This window comes from Lithobates pipiens, unplaced genomic scaffold (genome assembly GCF_037356315.1).
Source record: "Lithobates pipiens isolate NorthernLeopardFrog02 unplaced genomic scaffold, aLitPip1_a1.2 Scaffold_22, whole genome shotgun sequence".
Taxonomy (NCBI): Eukaryota; Metazoa; Chordata; class Amphibia; order Anura; family Ranidae; genus Lithobates; species Lithobates pipiens.
Window position 1 is genome coordinate 40,190,672 of NW_027507784.1, and position 23,580 is coordinate 40,214,251.

Genomic DNA, 23,580 nt, shown 5'->3' on the forward strand with positions numbered 1-23,580 from the left:
GATATCCCCTAAGACCAGATTCCCTCAGTTACTTCAGCCCTTCCAGGCTCTTGTTAAGAAAAACCAACCTCACGCGTGGCATTCTTCTAAAGAGTCCTCCCCTGGAATGCTCGAAGTACACTGGGTTTCTCCCAGACCGGAGACGGCACCCATCCACCTTGGAATCCTTCCTTAGTTCCTCTGCCTTGGGCTAGCCAACCCCGAGGCATCAAAGTCGGGTGGAACCGCACCCCAGGCCATAGCCTTCCTGGGGGCTGGTCAGGAGGACCAGGACCATACACTCAGCACAGCATACTGGACCGGAACCCAGAACCACGTGTCTTAAATACCCTCTCCCTGAGGGCACAGCGGGAGGGCCACTGCCACTGACCTGACTCCAAGAGGGAATAATTCAAGCGCCTAACCAGACCTTAGTTCCACGCCTGCCACCAGACATCGACACAATTCTAATCTTTTTGGCTCTATACACCACCACAATGGATTTGAAATGAAACAAACAAGATCTGCTTCAACTGTAGACTTTCAGCTTTAATTTGAAGTTGTAATTTTTTTGTCATAGTTTTTTGGAAAATGAAGAAATAATAAAAAAAAAATGTATTTTTTTTATTTTTATTTTTTTTTTACATACGGTCACCAGTGCAGTACAGCATCATCATACAACTGGTGTGGTGGTGATCAGATAGTACGACATTTTTTTTTATCATTATTATTATTATTATTTTTTTTTATATTCCCTTTTTTTAATGCTTTTTTTGAACACACTGTGATTGGATGCACTCGGCCAAAAACCGAAATGGACAGCTGTTTTAAAAAATATTTTTTTTATGTAGCTGGTGTTTTTGCATTGAAGTTAATGGGCCAACGATTTTATATTGGAGTCAATAGAGGGCATTTTTGCATTGAAGTCAATGGGCTCCGATTTTATATTGAAGTAAATGGGCCACGATTTTGCATTGAAGTCACTAAGGGGCGTTTTGGCGTTGAAGTCACTAATTGGCGTTTTTGCGTTGAAGTCACTAAGGGACTATTTTGCATTAAAGTCAATGGTATGTGATTTCGCATTGAAGTCAATAGGACGCAATTTGCATTGAAGTCACTAGGGGGCACTTTTGCATTGAAGTCAATGGGATACAATTTTGCATTGACGTCAATGGGACGCAGCATGCCATTATCAGCTTTTTTTTGCCGATAACCCTTTTTTCAGCCGATATATCAGTGTATCCTTAGAATACACCATTTTAATGTGAGCACATTATATAAAAATTGTTTTAGGCACACGTAGAGTTGAACGTACTACACCATATATTTTTATTTTTTTGATTGGTTGCTTGGTTGAATGAATTTTCATCGGAAACCCAAGGACAAAGGGTTCGGTTATATAACACATGCACTTTATCACGAAGGGTTCCAAGATTCCCTGGAAAGCACATTTAGGAATTTATTTATGAGGACTATGGACTTTTTAAGAGCTGTTTTTTTAATAGAGATTTGATTGGATACTGTTTGTAGGCCAACCAGTGCAAGACTATAGCACAGATCTTCTTCAATTTCCCGTATGATTTCCAGGCCCCAATATTTCATGGTCATATGTCTGAGCGGAATTTCAGGTCCATTCCTTTCATTCTCTCTTCATATTCCTCGTCAAACATTTTATTCTGCGATTCTGTAAAATGATTCTTCCAGTCTCCAACTTCGCCTAAATTAAAAATGGAGAGATAAAATGTCAGCTAGCAAAAAAAAAAAAAAAAAAACAATCGGTATTTTCTTTAGGGCCGGTTCACACAGGGGGCGACACGAGGCGACACGACTTGCCGTGCCGCGACCTGACAAGTCGCCCCCGTTCTGTACAATGGAACCGTTCTAAGAGGAGCGACTCAAGTCGCTCCGACTCAGAAAAAAGATTCCTGTACTACTTTTGGGCGACCTCGGGGCGACTTGCATTGACTTCTATACAGAAGTCATTTGCAAGTCGCCGCTGAGGTCGCGGCGAGGCAAGTCGTGTCGCCTCGCATCGCCCCCTGTGTGAACCGAGCCTTAGTGGGTAAGAGCCATTTATAAAACCTTACCTTTCCTCATAAAGGGCGAGTGGGCCTGGTCCAGGATCACATGGGGAACGGTGGAATAATTTGCCATTGGGTTTTCCTTCATGGCTTTGAATGCTATGTGGTGGCAGACCTTATCCAGCACTTCTTCTGAGAAGTTCTTCCCCAGAAAATCCATCACTTTTCGTATCTCTCGCTTTGGGTCCTGTTCAAAAAAATTTATGTAATAAGCTTTGAGGACAATTGTCATGAACATAACCAACTGATAAGAGGGTGGATAATAAGCCTTGAGGACAACTATCATGAACACAACCAATAGATACGAGGCTGAACCCCCCCCCCCCCCCCCAAACACTTCATCTTAAAGAGAAACTGCAGTCTGCTCACATAATTTGTAATAAAAACATCTTTGCCATTCTGAAGCTTCCCTCAAAACACTTTGCATATTATTTTATATATACTGTGATCCTGTGCTTGCCAAATATGCTGCAGAAATCTCCCTCCACTGAATCTGGCTGCAGCCATTTTAACTGTGGGCAGCTGAAGCTGCTGCCTGTTCACTTCCTGGATTTACACAGAGGCACACCTCCAGCTCTGCAGCTCTCATTGGCCATCTTATGACTCATCCCCCCTCTCTTCCTAGCAAACTCTCACCAGAGTGAGAGAGAGAGAGAGAGTAAGCCCTTGTACACACGGTCGGAGATTTCAACTACCAAATCCGTTGGAGTAATTCCGACGGATTAATTCCGGAAGAGGTCCAGAAGTGATGTTGCATACACACGGTCGGACAAAGTTGTCAGAAAATCCGATTGTACATAACGTGATGACGTTATTTCGTTACGACGGGACTACGTTCAGGCTAGTAGCACAATAGCTTTGGTCTAGGAATTTGATCTGAGCATGCGTGGCACTTTGTCCGTCAGAGTAGGCTACACATGATCGGAGTATGTCCGAACGGAGCATTTTGTCGGAAGATTTTACCGGCAGAAACAGTCCGATGGAGACCACACACAGTCGGAATATCCAACAAAACGGTCCGATAGGACACATTCCGTCGGAATCTCCGACCGTGTGTACAAGGGCTTAGAGAGAGAGAGAGAGAGAGAGTTAGCCCTTGTACACACGATCGGAGAATCCGTCGGAATGTGTCCTATCGGACCGTGTTGTCGGATAATCCAACTGTGTGTGGTATGCATCGGACTGATTCCGTCGGAATATCCATCGGACCCAATTTTCCAACTTGTTGGAAATATTTTCCGACCAACTGGTTAGATCGGACATACTCCGATCATGTGTAGAGAATTTTGATCAGACCAAGTGCCACGCATGCTCAGATCAAATTCCTACTTCAAAGCTATTGGCTACTAGTGTGAACGTAGTCCCATCGTAACGAAATTACGTCATCACGTTCTGAATGATCGGATTTTTCCACAACTTAGTCAAACCGTGTGTATGCAACAGTTTTGGACAAGATCCGACTGGCAAAATCCGACGGACAAAATCCGACGGATTTGGTTGTCGAAATCTCCGACCGTCTGTACAAGGGCTTAGAGAGAGAGAGAGAGTTAGAGAGAGAGAGAGAGAGAGCTGTGCATGATGTTTACCAGACAAGAAACAGGAAGTGGGCTGTGTAAGGTATTTACTGGCAGTAAAAAAATGTTTTACTATCCAAAGTTAAAACAACAACAAGGCAGAAGATTTAACAGACGGAAAGTTGAAAAAATTACGGAAGGCCCACTTTAACCACTTCCCGACCGGCGCACGCCGATGTACGTCGGCAGAATGGCACAGGCAGGCATATTGGCGTACAGGTACGTCCAATCTTAAATGCCGCCCTGCCATCGCAAGCCGGTCGGGACCCCCGTGAGTCCGGTCGTGGGTCCCGTGGACTCGATCGCCACGGGCGTACCGACGATCGTCTCACGGGGCGGCTGAACTGAATGCCCAGCCCCCCACAGTTAGTAACACACCCCTAGGAACACTTAACCCCTACTCTGCCAACCACTGGTTAACCCATTCACTGCCATTGTAATTTACACAGGAATCAATGTATAGCACTGATTGCTGTATAAATGACAATGGTCCCAAAAATGTGTCAAAAATGTCTGATGTGTCCGCCATAATGTCGCAGTCACAATAAAAATCGCTGATCGCCGCCATTACTAGTAAAAAAAAAAAATTATTAATAAAAATGCCATAAAACTATCCCCTATTTTGTAAACGCTATAACTTTTGCGCAAACCAATCAATAATCGCTTATTGCGATTTTTTTTACCAAAAATATGTAGAAGAATACGTATCGGCCTAAACTGAGGGAACAAACAGTTTTTTTATATATTTTTGGGGGATATTTATTATAACAAAAAGTAAAAAATAATGTGTTTTTTTCAAAATTGTCGCTCTGTTTTTGTTTATAGCGCAAAAAATTAAAAAAATGCAGAGGTGATCAAATACCACCAAAAGAAAGTTCTATTTGTGGGAAAAAAAGGACGTCAATTTTGTTTGGGAGCCACGTCGCACGACCACACAATTGTCAGTTAAAGCGATGCCGTGCCGAATCGCAAAAAGTGGTCTGGTCTTAAGCCAGCGAAATGGTCCGGTCTGTAAGTGGTTAAGCATTCTCATAGCCATAACACAAAATCCTCGTAATGTGTCATAACCTGTTTATTTCCCATGATTGTCAGCTCCATTTACTGGCAATAATAATTTTTTCCTGATTGTGGCATGTCATACCACATTATGGCCCGTAGACGGAGCTGACAATCATAAGAAATGCACATATTTGGCACAGTACGGGTATTATCCACAGTAGCTGAGGTATTAGCAAAGGGATATTTTAGTTTTCTTTTACAAACTTTTTCATTAGAAGGCTTCAAAAAGTGGTACAGAGATTTTACCATCTTGAAACATCAAAATATCATATCATTAAAGAAAATGGCAAAACGTACAGAACATGGCTTAAGTAGCCCAGTCCATAAAAGTGTGCAATTATCAAGGCATAAATGTAGAAACTAATGCTCATAATGCAATTATTTCAGAAAGAATAAAAGATAACATCAACATTAACATACTAATATACAGTATATTCAGTACCCCAAACATCAAGACTGAATCACTCAAAGATAGCGTAATGATCGAACCAAGGTGACCATTTACGCTCTTAATAAGGCGCAGTGCGGTATAAGGTGTGAACGAGTTTTTCCACTCTACTAATGGACTCTACACGGAGTTTAACCTGGGAGAGTGGAATTGATTGAGTTCTCCAATGAAAAGCGACTACCCAATGGATAGCTACACAGATTGTATGGATTAGTCTCATCTGTAGTGTAGAAGCCTCTAAAATAGGTGCAAATAATAAACACTGAGTTGGGGTAAGAGAAAGATGAACACCAGCTAACGTAGAAGCAAAGGTACCCAGCTTTCTCCAAATCGAAACCAGATGGGAACAATTGCAAATTAAATGGAGAAATGTGCCAGAAACTTGGCACCCTCTAAAGCATAGGAGAGATCCTGTAGGGAAGATAGCATAGACTCTAACCGAAGTCCAGTACCACCTAGCAAATGGGTATATTAATCGATATGAGGTTATGTTCATAATATGTTTAGAGCTGAACTCCAGACAAATAGATGAATACATTGATGAAATACATATAAGTGTAGCAAATTCATGGGTCCCTTGAGGCCTAATGGTGACCTCCAGAGTTAGGGACAGCTGATATCCTTCTGTAGAATGGGTTACAAAGCATGGTGGGTGTACTGCAAGATGAAACGGTGGGCACCAGACACTTTTTGAATGTAAAGTGATTTATTGTCTCTTGAACAGAACTGTGGGAGAGAGGGTTAGGGCCAGGACACCCTTAAAGAGGAAGTAAACTCTCCCACTCTGATGCTTCTTTTCATTTAGTCCATTACAATAAGTAATTATCAAACTATAGCCACTGTAATCCAGCCCAAATCACATATTACTTACTGTTTACAGAAACTTAAAAAAACTTGTTTCCAGGGGTTAGGCAACGCCATCTTAAGTATTGTTTTCTGAGTCCACAGTGGAGTGTATTTCCACCCTTACATTGAGCACTTCCTGTACTGTTAACCAAGCCTCCTTCTCAATCCAAAGTTTCTATGGCAACCCTGCTTCCCTGTTCATAGCTGACTTGTTTTATTTCATAGTATTTACTTGTTCTGATTACCTAGTGTTTTCCTGTGTGAGTCTTATCAGCTTCAGCTGATGACACTGCAGTATTGCTGTCTGATGGCCAGGTTTACACTGCATGTGATTTAACATGGTCACATGGGGTGTTAGGAGGAAGCTCTGAGTGATCATGAAGTCTCCTGGGATTTCAGTGTTGTGCCGTAGGAAGTCCTGATAATAGACAGACAAATACACAGAGTGTGCCGTAAATCAGGGGAGATCTGGGCATGCTCAGTGACATCATTCTAAAGAACAAAAAGGATTACAACAATACTAAGCAAATAAGGAGATATCTACAAGCAGTGTTCATTAGGGTTTTTTATGCTGCTTTACATGGGACAAAGTTGTTGGGGAGAGTTTACAACCACTTTAAGTAGATGCAATGATAATTGGGAGAGTCCGAGACATCTATAGGAAGACAGCTATACAAGTGAAGGCCTCCAGCCGGACACTACTTCTGTATAGGAAGGGCCGCTGTCTCCTATGGCAACGTTCTTGTAGCAGTTATTAACGGTAGTTGTATTCAACTATTGGCAGCGTAAACAGGTCTCCGCTTACTCCACAATTACTCACTGTGGGTCTTCACTCAACAAACTCCCAGTTTTTCACTAGACTTCGGATCCAATAGTCACGGGATCCCCTGAGCTCTTCCACTTTTAGCACTCAGTATCTTCCTCAAGCGTCACCTCGGCTTCCCTGCTGGGTCCCTGGCTTGGTACCCACTGATGCTCTGCAAGCGCCACCTCTGCTGACCTGCTAGGTCCCTGGCTTGGCACCCACTGATGCTCCACAAGCGTCACCTCTGCTGTCCCGCTGGGTCCCTGGCTTGGCACTTGCTGAAGTTTTCCCACTTCTTCACCGTCCCCGGCTGGTGAGAAGACTGCTCTGGTACTGGCTTTAGCTCACTCACAGTGGTCTCCGGTAACAAAGTGGATGGCCCCTCAGTGGCGACAGCTTCCCCTTCTACCTCTGACCACAGTTGGTGCCCCGTCTGGCAGAGCCACTACTTCTGGTTGGACTACAAGCCAGTAGTCCCAACCCTATGCTGCTCTCCCGCTCCTGTAAAGGCCCTCAGGCAGCCTATCAGCCAACTGTCCCCCCGGGATAGTCCTCAGACTTCCGGCCTAGCAGCCCAGGGCAGCACATCATACATCCACCCAGACAGCCATCCAGGTGGCACAGAACCCCAATCACCTGACTCCGCCCAATTAAATAGGCTCTCCCAGCATGCCAAGGAACTAAAGAAAATCCCACAACATTGGTTGAGGCACCCCATCCATTCATGTCTGAGCTTGCAAAGCAGCTGTCTTATCTAATGTCACTGGCATAGTGCCACCTAATGACAGAAGAGAAAGGGTGCAACAAGTCCAGATTTAGAGAGGAATCAATTGATCTCTTAACCATTGGCCAAGGCAACTTTTGCCTGGCAACTAAATTTGATAACAACCCTGCCTAAACATCAGGGTGCTGCATAAATTAGCCAGGTGACCTAGATGGATTTGTTTTGCTGTCCATCCAGTCCTGAATTGTACAACCTGTACATTACAGCCCTGTATAGCATTGGAGGGGACTTGACCTTTTTTATTTTTTGCTGCAGTTTTAATTTTCAATCATTCTCTCCACCCTGCATCTGGACAATGAGAGGAGAAGCCGGGAACTCATGATCTCACCTCTCTGTCTCTCTGCAGTCTCTTCCTATCAGCATACTCCTTTTACTGCAGCAGCACACCATTAGCTTCATAGGTGTGCACAGCCTATTACATTAGGGTGTGCACCCCAAAGCTCAAGCACACATACTATATATATATATATATATATATATATATATATATATATATATATATATATATATAGGGCAATGGACAGTGTGGGTAGAGCAGTGGACGATGTCAGTAAGGCAGAGAGTGGTGTCAATAGCTTTTTTTTTTTTTTTTACTTTTTTACAATTTTATTTTATTTAATTTTTACAGTGTTTTTGTTATTGTTTTTTTACAATTTATGAGCCCTATTGGGGGGCTTTGTGAAATATCAATGGTCTAAACTAGTGACGGCTGCTCCATTAGGACTGAAGGGGCCCTGTCCTCCTAATCCACGTGCCCAGCCCCCAATTTTTTAGAAGCACACGATTGGAGCCTGAGGCTCTAATTGACTTAAAAAAAAGGGCGGGCTTGCCCTGCACCCTAAGCCCACCTGGTTGTGTCACATTAGCGAATTAATATTTGCTAATGTCTTCCTGCTTCTCCTCTCGGCCAATCAGAAAGCAGGTCCTGAGAGTCCAGAGATTGGCTAGGGAGTCTTAGGACCCACTTCCTGTTCGGCAAGGAGAAGAAGCAATGGCCCAAGTGTTCGGAATCGGCAACCCGTCACCAGCTGGATTGAGGAGCAGTGGGCGGAGGGGCAGCAACAGCCGCTTCCAGAATCCAGCACCACTGTCCGACCCGCCGGAGGGGGGGTTTGTGGTTGTGTCCCGGCATCACCCCAAAATATTCAGCACCAGCCGCCACTGGTCTAAACAGACCCCTACTGTCTCACTTTGGAGACATAGAAAGGGACTGGGGACAGAGATTCCCCAGTTCCCTTCTCTGCAGCCAAGTAGCGGTGGGAATCTGCTCAGCCCAGGGTGATTAGGGTGTGCCCAGGCACACCTGGCATACCCTGTGCACACGCCTATGATTATCTTTCAAAGAGAAGACTTTTATCCCATTACTCCTCAATTCCCCACCTCACCTCCTTTATATCCTCATAGAACACATAGAGGATGTTGTGCTTGTCCTTGGCATTCCACCAGCCAATCACATGATCAAACCAGCTTCCCCAGGGAACTATGAAAGAAGGAAGTATGAGTTGTAGTAAAAACTTCATCACTTTTTAAAAGTAGTGAGACCTTTAAGTGCATTTTATCTTTCAGGCATGCAGTCAGTTCTTCAGTGGTATAACCCCGTGTTCCCAGACCCATTCATGTCAAGTCAATAGTTTAAGGCTTTACAAATAAATAGGACATTTACAATATTTCAAAAAAATCCTAGCTGCTCCTCTCTCTATTCCCCTCAATGCAATCAGCTGTGTCCCTTCCTGCAGGTCTGTTATTATTTCCTCCAATGGATGAATCCTCCCATGCTGTGTGCAGCCCGACTAGTAAAGATCTAGTGCTGGACTACCTGACTCTGCACTTTAAAGCTCCAAAGGTTTGGCCATTCCTGTAGTGCTGGTGGTCACAGTCCAGTGTCAACTGTCGAAAAGGAGATTTCCTCTCACTTCCTGAAGTATCTGTAGGACAGGAACTGAAGGGAAATCTTTTGACTGGGATAAAGATGATATACCCCTCCTTACTCTGAATGAAAAACAAAAAAATAATTGCAAAAAAAAAGGAAAGGTGTGACTTAAGAGACCTAAGACTACCTCTGTGCCCATCCCTAAGTGCTATAACTACATACAACAAAATCTAGCAGGTGGTAGGGAATTCTAGAGCATAAAAACAACCAAAACAACTTGTTAAAAAATGTGTTAAAAAATGTTATTGTTATATAGCACCCTCCTAGATAGGTACATTGGAACCTTGGCTTACGCGCACAATCCGTTCCAAGAAAATGCTTGAAATCGAAAGCACTCGCATATCAAAGCGAGTTTCCCCATAGAAGTCAATGTAAATGAAGATAATTTGTTCTGCATTGACTTCTATTACATGCAATACTGCATGTGGCCAGAGGTAGAGTGGGGGGGGGGGGGGGGGGCAGCGGAGAGCCTCGAAAATACTCGGGGACAGCTCGGCTAAACTCGGAAAGCCTTGGAAAGGTTCAGAAACAGAGTATTTCCAAGTGTTTCTGAGTATTCAGAGTCATTCCGAGTATTTCCGATCGGCTCCGAAACCATTCCGAGTGTCCCCGGTACTCCATGTCCATGTATCGTGTATGGCATCACAGGGGAATGTGACCTGCGACCAAGGCCTTGTGAGTACTGACCCCCCCTAAAGGATCTTAGAGACTGATGTTGCTGAATCCCCCTATGGATCCTGGAAGTCAGCTGCTGGGTGTAGGCTAAAGGGGACACCAGCTGGGGTCTTGAAGAGCAGGGTCAATTCAACTTCTTCTACTAAGAAAGGGACTTTGCTCCATTCTGCACAGTCTGCTACACAGCTCTACTGGGAAAGCTGTCCTCAAGTGTGAACAGTTTAACTGGTTTATCCTACTATGCCCCTTCTCCTATCCACTAAAATAAAACAACAAAAATACACTACAATCCCTAGACTGGTCATTGGAGTAATGAGCAGAAGCTGTGTGCCTGGTCGTGGGGGCTGAAATAAAGGAAGACCTGGGAAAATACCAGCAACTCCTATGGGAGTAGAGCTACAGTTACAGAGTTAAAACCTAGATACAGGCTAAAAAATCTTTGTATGTCTCTTATCCCAAAAAGGATCACAGATTTATGCAAAACTGTGACATAAACAATACATTCTAAAAAAAAACAGATCAAGGAAGCATGCATTATTACAACAAATTATATTATGCCCACATGTTCAACGAGTTTCGAGACTTGCTCTTCCTCCGGGGCAATCCGATGGACAAGAACTTGCAGTAACAATTCACACAAAACATATACGAGGGAATGGCCAGTAACTCTACGAAAAAAAAAGCATAGTGTTCAATATGTTCAATCTGGTCCAGTCCATCCAGCAGCATGGCCGTCTGCCATCATCCAGACCAAAGATACAGCAGCTGTTGATCTGGGGTTATTTAGAAAGCATGGTCTATGTCACATAGTTTTGCATGAATCTATTATCTTGCTGCTGATGTAGCTGCTTAGATGTTGACTTGTAGTGTTGTCACTCTTGCTGCTGCTTTAGCTGCTTAAATACTGACTTGTAGTGTTGTCACTCTTGCTGCTGCTTCAATGCCTAAATGCCAACTTGTAGTGTTGTTATTCTTTCTGCTGCTTGGATGCTTACTGTAGTGGTGTCACTCCTACTGCTGCTATAGCTGCTTAGATGTTCACTTGTAGTGTTGTCACACTTGCTGCTGCTGTAGCTGCTTAAATGCCAACTTGTAGTGTTGTCACTCTTGCTGCTGCTTCGATGCTTACTGCACTGTTGTCACTCTTGCTGCTTCTATAGCTGCTTAGATGTTGACTTTTAGTGTTGTCACTCTTGCTACTGCTGTAGCTGCTTAATTGCTGACTTGCAGTGTTGTCACTCTTGCTGCTGCCTGGATGCTTACTGTAGTGTTGTCACTCTTGCTGCTGCTGTAGCTGCTTAAATGCTGACTTGTAGTGTTGTCACTCTTGCTGCTGCTTCGATGCTTACTGTAGTGTTGTCACTCTTCCTGCTGCTATAGCTGCTTAGATGGTGATTGCAGCATTGCCTCTCTTGCTGCCGCTATATCTCCTGGCATTGTTGATAGTGCTGTCAGGGAAAAGCCAACCTGGCTCCACAAACAGACCTTTAGATTGACAGACAGCACATTGCTCTATCTAAAGCAATAAGGAAAATCATGTAGAAGCCCTGCTTAGTTTCTCCTACCTCCTCCAGCACTGTCTAGCAGTATAGCGGAGAAATCTATCTTCCTGTTGGCATGTACCATTTAAAAATAGGTCAGTGGCATTTATTTTATGACAGGTGACATGTCAATTTGCCTTAAATATACTCGAGGAAGAATAAAAACTAGAGGCTTTAGATGAACTTAAAGTCTACACGTACCTTCACCCTTTAGGAACTTTTCCGCGTACTGATCCCAGGTCCCGGGATCTGGCTGAGTCTTATTCATCTGATCAAAGAAATAATATGACACCGCGGTGTCCTTTACATTCCGAGCAATGTAAATGATCTGCAAACAGAAGAAGAATACACCATCATTGTTTTTTATGTTCTCAAAATGATCTTCAGCATATGGGAATTGTTTCTTGTGATCTACATATGTTCTGGAGAATCCAAATATACTGGGTAAAAAGCTTTATTAGCTAAACCAGTATTTTCCAGAGACTGGTGGTACTCTGCCTTAGTCAGAATTTATGGGCAATAACACCTCATGGACAAAATGATGGCCACCAGTTGCAGAGACTAGTGGAATCATGTTGACTGGGAAGACCTCATAGAAAGGTGTGTAAACCCAGGAACACAACGCAGAGGTCTTCCCAGCAGAGGGTGCAAGAGATATTTACCAAATAGTGATGAGCCGAACTGCCCTGGGTTCAGTTCGGAAAAGTTTGGTGAACTTTAAAGCGGTTCTTCACCCTAAAGGGGAAGTTCCGCTAGTATTATCCCTCCCCCCTTCCGGTGCCACAATCGGCACCTTTCGGGGGGGAGGGGGGTGCAGTTACCTGGATAATCCAGGTATCTGCACCCACTTCCGGCCAGACCGCCGCATGGCTCCGCCCACCCCCGCATGGCCCCCCCCCCCGTTGTGTTCTGGGAAACACACAGTTCCCAGAGACACAGCGGGGGACCATAAGAGAAGCGCAGCGCAACTCGCGCATGCGCAGTAGGGAACCGGGCAGTGAAGCCCTCATGCTTCACTTCCCGATTCCCTGACAGAGGATGGCGGCGGTGGCTGCAGCGAGACGAGCGATCGCTCGTTATCTGCCGCCGACATCGCTGGAACCTGGGACAGGTAAGTGTGATATTAAAAGTCAGCAGCTGCAATATTAGTAGCTGCTGGCTTTTAATATTTTTTTTTTAGGTGCAGCTCCTCTTTAAGGAAGTTAGGCTGCTGAACCCAAACCCCATTGAAATCAATGGGAGCGGAATCTGTCAAATTAACAATGCAAATTTTCTGGGCAATAGGCAAGGGGTGTCAAAAATTTTGTATGGGGGGGGGTTGGTACAGTGGGAACTGCCCCAAAGAGCCTGTACTGATCCCCACATTTTTTTTTTGAGATTCCAAGCAGCCAGGAGCATTGATTTTTTTTTAAAAGCACTAACATTTGCAAGGGAAACAAAAGAGTTTTACATTTTCGGCAACTGATATGCCCCTCAAGGCTTCTTTTTCTAAAAGAAAAAAAATGGCTTACAGATCCCGAATGTCTCCAAAAATACATTAGTACTCCTAGGTGTCTTTATATAATGCATTATTTAAGCATTTCTCTACAATTTCCAAACTCATTATATACGGCTGGAGTGAAAAATCAAATATGTTATTTATACTATTGAGGTATGAACATGCACTATAGACCAGTGTTCATTTTTTAACATCCTATGGAAAATGTCCGATCGGACCGTGTTGTCGGATAATCCGACCATGTGTGGGCTCCATCGGACTGTTTCCATCGGAATATCCAACCAACAAAGTTTTAGAGCTGGGCTATAAAATTTTCCAACAACATGATCCGATCGGACTTTGTCCGATCGTTTGTAGAGAATTCCGATCGTACAAAGTGCCACGCATGCTCAGATCAAATTCCTAGACCAAAGCTATTGGCTACTAGCCTGAATGTAGTCCCGTCGTAACGAAATAACCTCATCACGTTATGTACAATCGGATTTTCCGACAACTTTGTCCAACCGTGTGTATGCAACACAAGTTTGTTGTCGGAATGTCCGACCCTGTGTGCAAGGGCTTAGTCTTTTGACTAAAATGGCATTTTAGTTTTAGTAGTATTTTAGTCATCTCAATTGTTTTAGTTTGTGTTGTATTTTAGTGAACTAAAATGGTATTTAGTTAGTCTACTAACATTTTTTAGTTGATTAAATTAACACTGCTCCTCTCCTAGTCAATCCTATCCCCCTACAGTTAGAACACGGTAAGGGAACACACAATTAATCCCTTAATTGCCCCCTAGTGTTAACCCCTTCCCTGCCAGTGACATTTACACAGTAATCAGTGCATTTTTATAGCACTGATCGCTGTATAAATGCCAATGGTCCCATAAAAAGTGTCAAAAGTCTCCGATCTGTCCGTTGCAATGTCGCAGTACCGCTAAAAATCCCAGATCACCGCCGTTACTAGTAAAAATAATACAAATAATAATAAAAATGCCATGAAAATGCCATAAATCTTTCCCATAGATTGGTTTGCGCAAAAGTTATAGCATCTACAATCAAGGTGCGCTTATTGCGATTTTTTTCCCCCAAAAAAATATGTAGAAGAATATATATCAGCCTAAACTGATGAAGAAACTTGTTTTTTATTTATTCTTTATTTGGGGATATTTATGATAGCAAAAAGTAAAAAAAAAAAATGTTTTTTTTTTTTTTTTCAAAATCGTCGCTCTTTTTTTTGTTTATAGCGCAAAAAATAAAAACCGCAGAGGTGATCAAATACCACCAAAAGAAAGCTCTATTTATGGGGAAAAAAGGACGCAAATTTCGTTTGGGTACGGTGTCCCGAACGGCTGCGCAATTGTCATTTAATGCGACGCAGTGGCGAATTGTAAAAAGTGATCTGGTCAGGAAGGGGGTGAAATCTTCCGGGGCTGAAAAGCACGGTGGTGAAAGAATATCACAGAAAATCACAGCAATGAAGAATTGTGTTTATAATAAGGACGTTTTAGTTGTGTGACATTGTGATGATTGTATTATTAATTACGTACTCTTTGCACAAGGTGTGGTATTAGTGTTATCACTCTAGTAGTGCTGCAATATATATATATATATATATATATTATGTAGACATGTCACTGGAGAAGTGATCGAGGGGGTGTACATCTCACCTAGGTTGCTACACAGTGTGAGATGGTAAATCCAGGATGGATCAGTTTCTCAGCAGCGATATGCTGCTGAGTTGTTATTTAATTTTGCCGGGCCTGGGTTTATATGGAATGGCAGGTAGGTTTGGTAGAGGGACCTGTCATTCCACATCCCCCGATCCAGTTCTGGGTTTGGGATCAGGTGAGCTTGGATCCTAATTAGCCTGGGAAGCTAAAGGCTCTGTAGGGTCTGCAGGTGGTTGCTCTCAGCCAGGGAATGAACAATCTGTGTGTTGAAGGAAGCTGCAAGCACAGCCACTGCTGGAGCTAAAACCCACCCTGCGATATCCAGGCGAAAGACGCTGTGTTTGTAAGTGTCAGATAGGTGAGCAGAACCTGTTAGTAAGCGCCCAGCCGGGCTAGGACTTTTATTTTTGTTGTACTTAGAAAGCACGGTGTTGCTGTATATTTTGTTTGCTGGACTGTTTGTACCACGAATAAACGCCAAGATCTGCTTTATAAATTCGAAGTCTGCTGTGAACTGTGTCCAAACACACCCTACCCCGGGAAGATCCCTTACAAATATATATATATAAATATATATATATATATATATATATTTTTTTAACACATATATATATATTATTTATATATATATATATATATTCATTTACATACATATACACACACACAATATTAATGTTTAAAGTGAAGTGAATCCACTTAAGCCCTTGTACACACGGTCGGAGAATCTGTCGGAATGAGTCTTATCGGACCGTGTCGTCAGATAATCCGACTGTGTGTGGTATGCATCAGACTGATTCCGTCCGAATCTCCGTCCGACCCAATTTTCCAACATGTTGGAAATATTTCCCGACCAACTGGGCCGGTCGGATGTAATCCGATCATGTGTAGAGAATTTTGATCGGACCAAGTGCCACGCATGCTCAGATCAAATTCCTACATCAAAGCTATTGGCTACTAGCCTGAATGTAGTCCCATCGTAACGAAATTACGTCATCACGTTCTGAAAGATCGGATTTTTCGACAACTTAGTCTGACCGTGTGTATGCAACAGTTTCGGACACAATCCGTCGGACTAAATCTGAAGGACAAAATCCGACAGATTTGGTTGGCAGAATCTCCGACCGTGTGTACAGGGGCTTAGAGTGTACAGCAGCTGTGTTATATGGTTTACTGTATATATATATATAGTCAGAGAAATTTTGCCCTTAGCACTATAGTAAGAATTAGGGTGGCGCTGATTATTATACACACTAAATACAGTTAAAGACACCCAAACATTTGATAATTCCTTAATGAAAAAAAGAGAAAATGCTAAAAAATGTCCATCATAAATCCATTGTCATTTACGCTGCCTGCCCCAGCTGGTTCCTTGAACAAAGAACCTGACAAACTGCCATAGACTACCGATCCAGACGCTAAACAAAGCTCCCTGAGCTGAGTGGATAGTGGTGACATCATTGCCCAAATATGGACATGGCCTTATTTAGGCAATGATGTAATACGCTCCAGGCTTCAGCCATTTGCTTAATAGCCAGGGATTCCTGGTGAGGTAAGTGAATGGACCATTGACAGCTTTAAGCCACATTCTTCTACGCCCAAATCCCCTAAACATGCTTGGACCGAACACCGAGCTCATTCCTAATAAACAGTCAAAAACAAGGGGTTTATCTCCCCAGAATCTATCAAATCTGATACATCAGAGTTAGGTAGACAAACCCTTTATGTAGACTGACAGTTTATTACGTCCTTTATCACCAGAAATATAAATTTTTCCTAAGTTCCAGTGGATTATGGAGAGAAAAGCACCTGGCTGGGCAATGCCTCTCTAGGTGCGATAATTATTAGCCCTTGTACACACGATCGGAGAGTCCGACGGAATGTGTCCGATCGGAGCGTTTTGTCGGATATTCTGACTGTGTGTGGTCTGCATCGGACTGTTTCCATCGGAATATCCGTCGGACCAAATTTTCCAACTTGCCGGAAATATTTTCCGGCAAAATGCTCCGATCGGACATACTCCGATTATGTGCAGAGAATTCCGATCGGACATAGTGCCACGCATGCTCACATCAAAGCTATTGGCTACTAGCCTGAACATAGTCCCGTCGTAACGAAATAACGTCATCACGTTCTGAACGATCGGATTTTCCGACAACTTCGTCCGACCGTGTGTATGCAACAGTTTCGGACAAAATCCGACGGATTTGGTTGTTGGAATCTCCGACCGTGTGTACAAGGGCTAAAAGTGGATTTTGCTAACATTTTGATAACGGTACCCAGCCAGTCTTGGTCAGGGAAATGTTAAATCAAGCAAAACTTTCTCCCCTTAACCCCAAAGATGGTGGTGCAGTAATAAATCACGCTCTCCAATGTAGGGTTCCCATTCATTCCATCTTCATTTACCTTACACTTTTGCTCCTGAAAAGATTTCGGCACCAGCTTAAACTGAAGATGGGTTTTTATTAGTCGGGGAGATGGAGTAATATTCAAAACATCTATACCTGAAGAAGCAAAGTGAAGTTGTCAATACCAAGTTCAGAATTTCATGAACCAAGCTGTATGGAACTTAATCCAAGCTTACCAGAAGGCAAGGGAGGTGGGGCGAACATCTCTAGAAATGGAGAACGTATATGGGTGGGAGCACGCTTGGTCTTCTCTACCTCACCATCATTCATTATGGAGTCCACAATTTCTTGCATCCATGTAGTGCCTAAAGACATCTCAGATGAAAATAGAAATTTCAAATGGGGAAAAAAAAAGAACAAGTAGACAAGGTCAGCAGAGGGTATCAGTCCCTATCAGCAGTGCTAATTTTGTGGATCTTCTCACAAAAGAATACAGAAGCCCACCAACTTAGCGAAATCTTTGACTATATTTATCTGTATTTCTCAGAATAAATCTTTAACCTAGGCACAAAATGATCACATTTTACTAGAGGGAGATTATATTTTACTTTCAGTGACTACACATTTTTAAAGATTTTTGATGAAATGAATGGCCCGGTGACAGGGCTTCTTTAAAGGAAAAGGCTTGCTCCAATCAAGAGCAAAGCTTCAGTACAAATGCAACCAGAAAGCACACCTTTTCCCTTCCTCCCTCTCTGTAAATCAGTAAATATGATTAGCATCCTTGCTCAAGATTTGCTAAGATACCCCAAGTTAGTCTGACAGAGAGTCCAGTGCTTTTCACTACATTCAGACCCTTAGACATAGCCTTGACTGGAACCTTCCTTGCCTTGACTGGCCTCTTGCGCCAACTTTGAACCTACATTTTCCAACAATAAGCTTGCCCTATTTCCTTCATTTGACCTGAGTCTACAATGCTTGTCTTGACTTTGCCTGGCTTCTTGCTCTTGACCTGAGCCTACATTGTATGTCCCAATTTTAAATTTTTGCTCTGGACCTGAGCCTACATTGTCTGTCCTGACTTTGGTCTGCTTCTTGCTCTTTTGACCCGAGCCTACATTGCCTGTCCTGATTCTTGCTCTTGACCTGAGCCTACATTACCTGTCCTGACTTTGGACTGCTTTTTGCTCCTTGACCTGAGCCTACATTGCCTGTCCTAATTTTTGCTCCTTGGCCCGAGCCTACATTGCCTGTCCTAATTATTACTCTTGACCCAAGCCTACATTGCCTGTCCCAATATTTAATTTTTGCTCTGGACCTGAGCCTACATTGTCTGTCTTGACTTTGGTCTGCTTCTTGCTCTTTTGACCCAAGCCTACATTGCCTGTCCCGATTCTTGCTCTGACCTTAGCCTACATTGTGTGTCATGATTTTTGCTCTTGACCTGAGCCTACATTACCTGTCCTGACTTTGGACTGCTTTTTGCTCCTTGACCTAAGCCTACATTGTTTGTCCTAATTTTTGCTCCATGGCCCGACCCTACATTGCCTGTCCTAATTCTTGCTCTTGACCCAAGCCTACATTGCCTTTCCTAATTCTTGCTCTTGACCCAAGCCTACATTGCCTGTCCTGACTTTGACCTGCTTCTTGTCCTTGACCTGAGCCTACATTGCCTGTCCGGATTCTTGCCCTTGACCTGAGCCTACATTGCCTCTCCTAATTCTTGCTCTTGACCCAAGCCTACATTGCCTGTCCTGACTTTGACCTGCTTCTTGTCCTTGACCTGAGCCTACATTGCCTGTCCGGATTCTTGCCCTTGACCTGAGCCTACATTGCCTGTCCTGACTTTGGCCTGCTTCCTGCACTTGAGCCTACATTCCAAGCCCTCACGTTAACCTAATTTCTGCTTGTGCCTTGACCAAACATCGCCTGTCCTGATCTTGACAAGGCTTTTGGTTTGAGCTGCACTACTCTAAGTATCTCTGCTGATCTGATTTAGCCATGTGAAAGATCCTTCATTATATAATTCTGCTCTCTTAAACAACCAAATCATTTCAGGCAAAAACCTATGTCTCTGACCTTTGGTTTATTAATAATTTTAGTTTTAAACCTGTGTTGTTTGAAAAAGAAAAATTGTGAATACACAAAAGGTTAGAAGGATAATTTTGCAGACCCATCCCTCTCTTACCTGCCTTGGGATAAGACACTATGAGGATATCATCTGGTCTGGCTTGCACATTTTCCACATCTTCCCATCGGTCTGCAATAGGTTTCATTAGCGGTATTCCATGAACTGAGCACAGCGGGAACCTGTGGAATGTACATTCCGGTAGTTCATTGATGACGGCGGCAAAATCCGTATTAGCTATCTATCCAAGAAACATCAGAAAAATGAGATGATGACACTTATTTTAGCATTTCTTGCTTGGTAAATATTGGTCTTTAAGACTTTATTCAGATAGCTGTTAAAGTGATACTAACACACACTGTTTATTTTATATCGCCCCTTCTATTTCTGTAAGTGGATGGCACTGTAATTATTTGAACTAAAAAAATTCTAAGTACCCCTTTCCTAATCTGTATACAGCTGTCACATGACCCAAATCTCTCCCAGCCTGTCTGCAGGGAAACATAAGCAGGAGGAGCTTCTAGTCCTCGGCTGCTGGTCACATGTTCAAAAAAAAAAAAAAAACAGCCTTTGGAATACAGAGTATAAATAAATAATTAAAATCAATAAACTGTGTTAAATGTTCATGAAAATACATATTTGAAATCAAATCTTTATTATTATTCTTATTATTTATTTTTTTGCAATAACATGGCAGATTTCTGGCAGTCACACACCCCCTCCAGTTTGTGTTTTAGAATAAGAGGGAGGTGAAGCCTCCATTAATCTACATGTAATATCCCACCCCCATGGTGCTTAGCTGGTTAATGGGCATGAAGGAGGAGGAGAAAGGGGGTGTCATTTACGACTGTGTATACACCCACATGTGTGACTCTATAGTCACATGGGCTCAGGGCCGCCATACGGGGGGTACAGCCGACACAACCATAAGGGGCCCCGGGGACCCCCAGGTATGTGTAAGGGGGGGCTGACATATATACAGGTGGGGGGGTTGACATATATACAGGTGTGTGTGTGGGGGGGGGGGGGGGCTGGCATATATACAGGTGTTTGTGGGGGGGAGAGGGCTGGCATATATACAGGTGGGAGGTAGGCTGAAAATATACAGGTGTGTAAGGGGCTGACATATATACAGGTGTGAGGGAGCTGACAAATATATAGGGGTGTGGGGGGGGGGGCTGACAACACCCCCTCACACACCTGTATATTTGTCAGCCCCCCCCACACACCTGTATATTTGTCAGTGACAAATATACAGGTATGTGGGGGGCTGACATAGTGACTGAGTGAGTATGAACAGCGTGTAAGACACCATTTATTGATACTGGGTTTAGCGACACTTCACCGCCCATTCTATGTGCAAAACGCATTTGCTATTGCACCTGCATCTGCAGAGCTGTGCATAAGCAGCCTATACAGGTGGATACAGATGCAGTGACGGCACAAGCACAGCTGCACACCAACATTTGACATACAGTACATGCAGGAGCGTGCGCACGAATCTGAGGACGGAGTGCTGGGGTGGGATGTTTCTGATTTCTGCCAATCCTGGCTCCCAGTGCCGTTGATTCGTGGCCATGGTATTTTTAATACAGGTTACAGAGTGTGACAGACGGTCAACGTCTGCCAAGCGCGTCCGTTGAGTTTTGCGATTTTGGTGCAGTAGTGCAGCATTACAAGGTTGACAATCATGTGCAATGTACGCCATGTTGGCGCCATGGCAGTTCAGCATTTAAAGGGGAAAATCAGGCACCGAGGAGGCGACATATTGCCTCAGCGCTGCATGTCAAAATACCTCTGAAAAGCGATCTTAGCATGGTCCACTTTTCAAAGGAGCAGCAGTCCTTGCGGCACTTCGAAGCGAGCCCTGGGGGTTCTGGCTCCCAGTCCATGGTTTCATATTTCTTCTATCTCCAACCCCAAGCTCCAATCTCCTGGGCCATGTGTTCAAGCCTTGGGTGGTCCTCTTCCTGCACTCACCTGCTGCTCCGTGCCTCAGCCTGTCCTCCTCATGTGCTCACCAGTGGCAGCTGGTGTTTTTTTTTTGGGGGGGGTGGCAAACAATCCACCCGAATACACCACCCTCCCTCACCCAGGGGGGTTTACAGGTACCACCCTACCCTCGTCGGTCAGTCAGTCAGGGCCCTGCACTTACTCCATCTCGCAGGCAGTGCTCCGGGCAGCGGGCGGCGGCAGCTTCTCCACGGGCTGTCTCGGTCCTCCAACGTCTCCTTCCTCTTTCTTCTGGCAGCCAATCCGATCGGATCTCCTTTCAGCCAATCGGGTGAGGGGTCCCACTTCCTGATTGTCCAGGAGTAGAATCAGTGTTACAATAGCAAATTTTTATTCGCTATTGTCACACAACTGGGTGGGCTTCGGGCGCAGTGCTCTGCGCCCAGAGCCCACCTTTTTTTGAGGCCTATTAGAGCCTCTGGCTCTAATCACATGCTTAAACCCCCCCCCCATTGGAATCCATGCATGCGGCATGGAGATCAGGGGGCCGGATGCCTGGACCTGGGGGCTGCACCCTGCGTGCCCCCAATGGACTGGCCGCCACTGGTGCTCACCTTCCTGTGTGTCCTTTATTCCAATATCTCAATATCTTGGGTGGTCCTCTTTCTGCACTCACCTGCTGCTCCATGCTTCAGCCTGTCCTTCTCATGTGCTCACCTTCCTATGTGCTCTTTATTCCATATCTCAATGCAACGCCCAAAACCATAGTCCACCGAAGGTATGTATGTGCATTAACTCCTCAACGACCAAACTCCAAGATATGTGCACTATGACCTCAAAGGCCACACTGCATTGAATGGCATGTGCAATAACTCCTTAATGATCAATATAATATAATCAATCAATACAATATAATATATAATTTTTTTTTTTTTTTTTTTTTTTTTTTACAATTTAGGAGCACTGTTAGGGGGCTTTGGTGAAATATCAGGGGTCTAAGCAGGGGGAATCTGCACCACACTGGGTGTCTATGGGGGAGCCACCTTAGAACAGGACTACAGAACCCCCCTCCCAACTCTATAATTTAAGGGGAGGTGTTCTGTAGTCCATAGAGGTACCAGGAAACAATGCTGGCTCAGTCCTTGAGGGGAGCTGAGAGGACCTGACTTTCCGCTCAGCAATGGCCCATTTCAGGCAGGATCTAGCAGTCCCTTAACAGTAACACATTGGAGTGACACAGCTTTTACTTTCACATCACTTCCTTCCTGTGGTCACTGAGCCCAGCACCACTTCTTCAGGCAGTGCCAACCCACCTAGCTGCGTCTGCCCCTTTACACCAGTCCACCCGGCTGACTCTTCACCAGCCCAACCGGCTGACTCTTCACCAGCCCAACCGGCTGACTCTTCACCAGCCCACACTGCTGACTCTTCACCAGCCCACCAGCTGATTTTTCACCAGCCCACCCGGCTGACTGTTCACCAGCCCACCCAACTGACTCTTCACCAGCCCACCCGACTGACTCTTCACCAGCCCACTGACTGACTCTTCACAAGCCCTCCCGGCTAACTCTTCATCAGCCCACCCAGCTGGCTCTTCACCAGCCCACCTTGCTGACTCTTCATCAGCTCACCTGGCTGACTCTTCATCAGCCCACCCGACTGACTCTTGGTCAGCCCACCCGACTGACTCTTCACCAGCCCACCCGCCTAACTCTTCACCAGCCCACCCGACTGACTCTTCACCAGCCCACCCGGCTGACTCTTCACCAGCCCACCCTGCTGACTCTTCACCAGCCCACCTTACTGACTCTTCAGCAGCCCACCAGCTGATTTTTCACCAGCCCACCCGGCTGACTGTTCACCAGCCCACCTGCCTAACTCTTCACCAGCCCACCCGACTGACTCTTCACCAGCCCACCGACTGACTCTTCACAAGCCCTCCCGGCTAACTCTTCATCAGCCCACCCAGCTGGCTCTTCACCAGCCCACCTTGCTGACTCTTCATCGGCTCACCTGGCTGACTCTTCACCAGCCCACCTTACTGACTCTTCACCAGCCCACCAGCTGATTTTTCACCAGCCCACCCGACTGACTCTTCACCAGCCCACCTGCCTAACTCTTCACCAGCCCACCCGACTGACTCTTCACCAGCCCACCTGCCTAACTCTTCACCAGCCCGCCCGGCTGACTCTTCACCAGCCCATCCGGCTAACTCTTCACCAGCCCACCTGCCTAACTCTTCACCAGCCCAACCGGCTAACTCTCCACCAGCCCACCCAA

At 44.6% G+C, this 23,580-nt stretch overlaps 2 protein-coding genes across 3 annotated transcripts in view; one reads left to right on the forward strand and one right to left on the reverse strand.

Moving 5' to 3' along the window:
* The window catches only part of LOC143923633 (sulfotransferase 1C4-like), a 168,924-nt gene that overhangs the window by 37,225 nt on the left and 108,119 nt on the right, over positions 1-23,580 (forward strand). The window lies entirely within an intron of this gene.
* Positions 508-22,067, reverse strand: LOC143923637 (sulfotransferase 1C1-like). 2 transcript variants are annotated; one of them, XM_077447441.1, is made up of 8 exons: positions 21,977-22,067; positions 19,408-19,588; positions 17,456-17,584; positions 17,278-17,375; positions 11,924-12,050; positions 8,962-9,056; positions 2,067-2,247; positions 508-1,696 (listed from the first exon to the last, which is right to left on the reverse strand). In XM_077447441.1, exons 1-8 carry the CDS (start codon positions 21,986-21,988, stop codon positions 1,584-1,586), a joined length of 936 nt encoding a protein of 311 aa, XP_077303567.1. In that variant the 5' UTR covers positions 21,989-22,067; the 3' UTR covers positions 508-1,583. The 2 variants fall into 2 exon arrangements, with proteins under 2 accessions (XP_077303567.1, XP_077303568.1); XM_077447442.1 differs by lacking the exon at positions 21,977-22,067 and having other exon boundaries at positions 17,456-17,594; positions 19,408-19,547.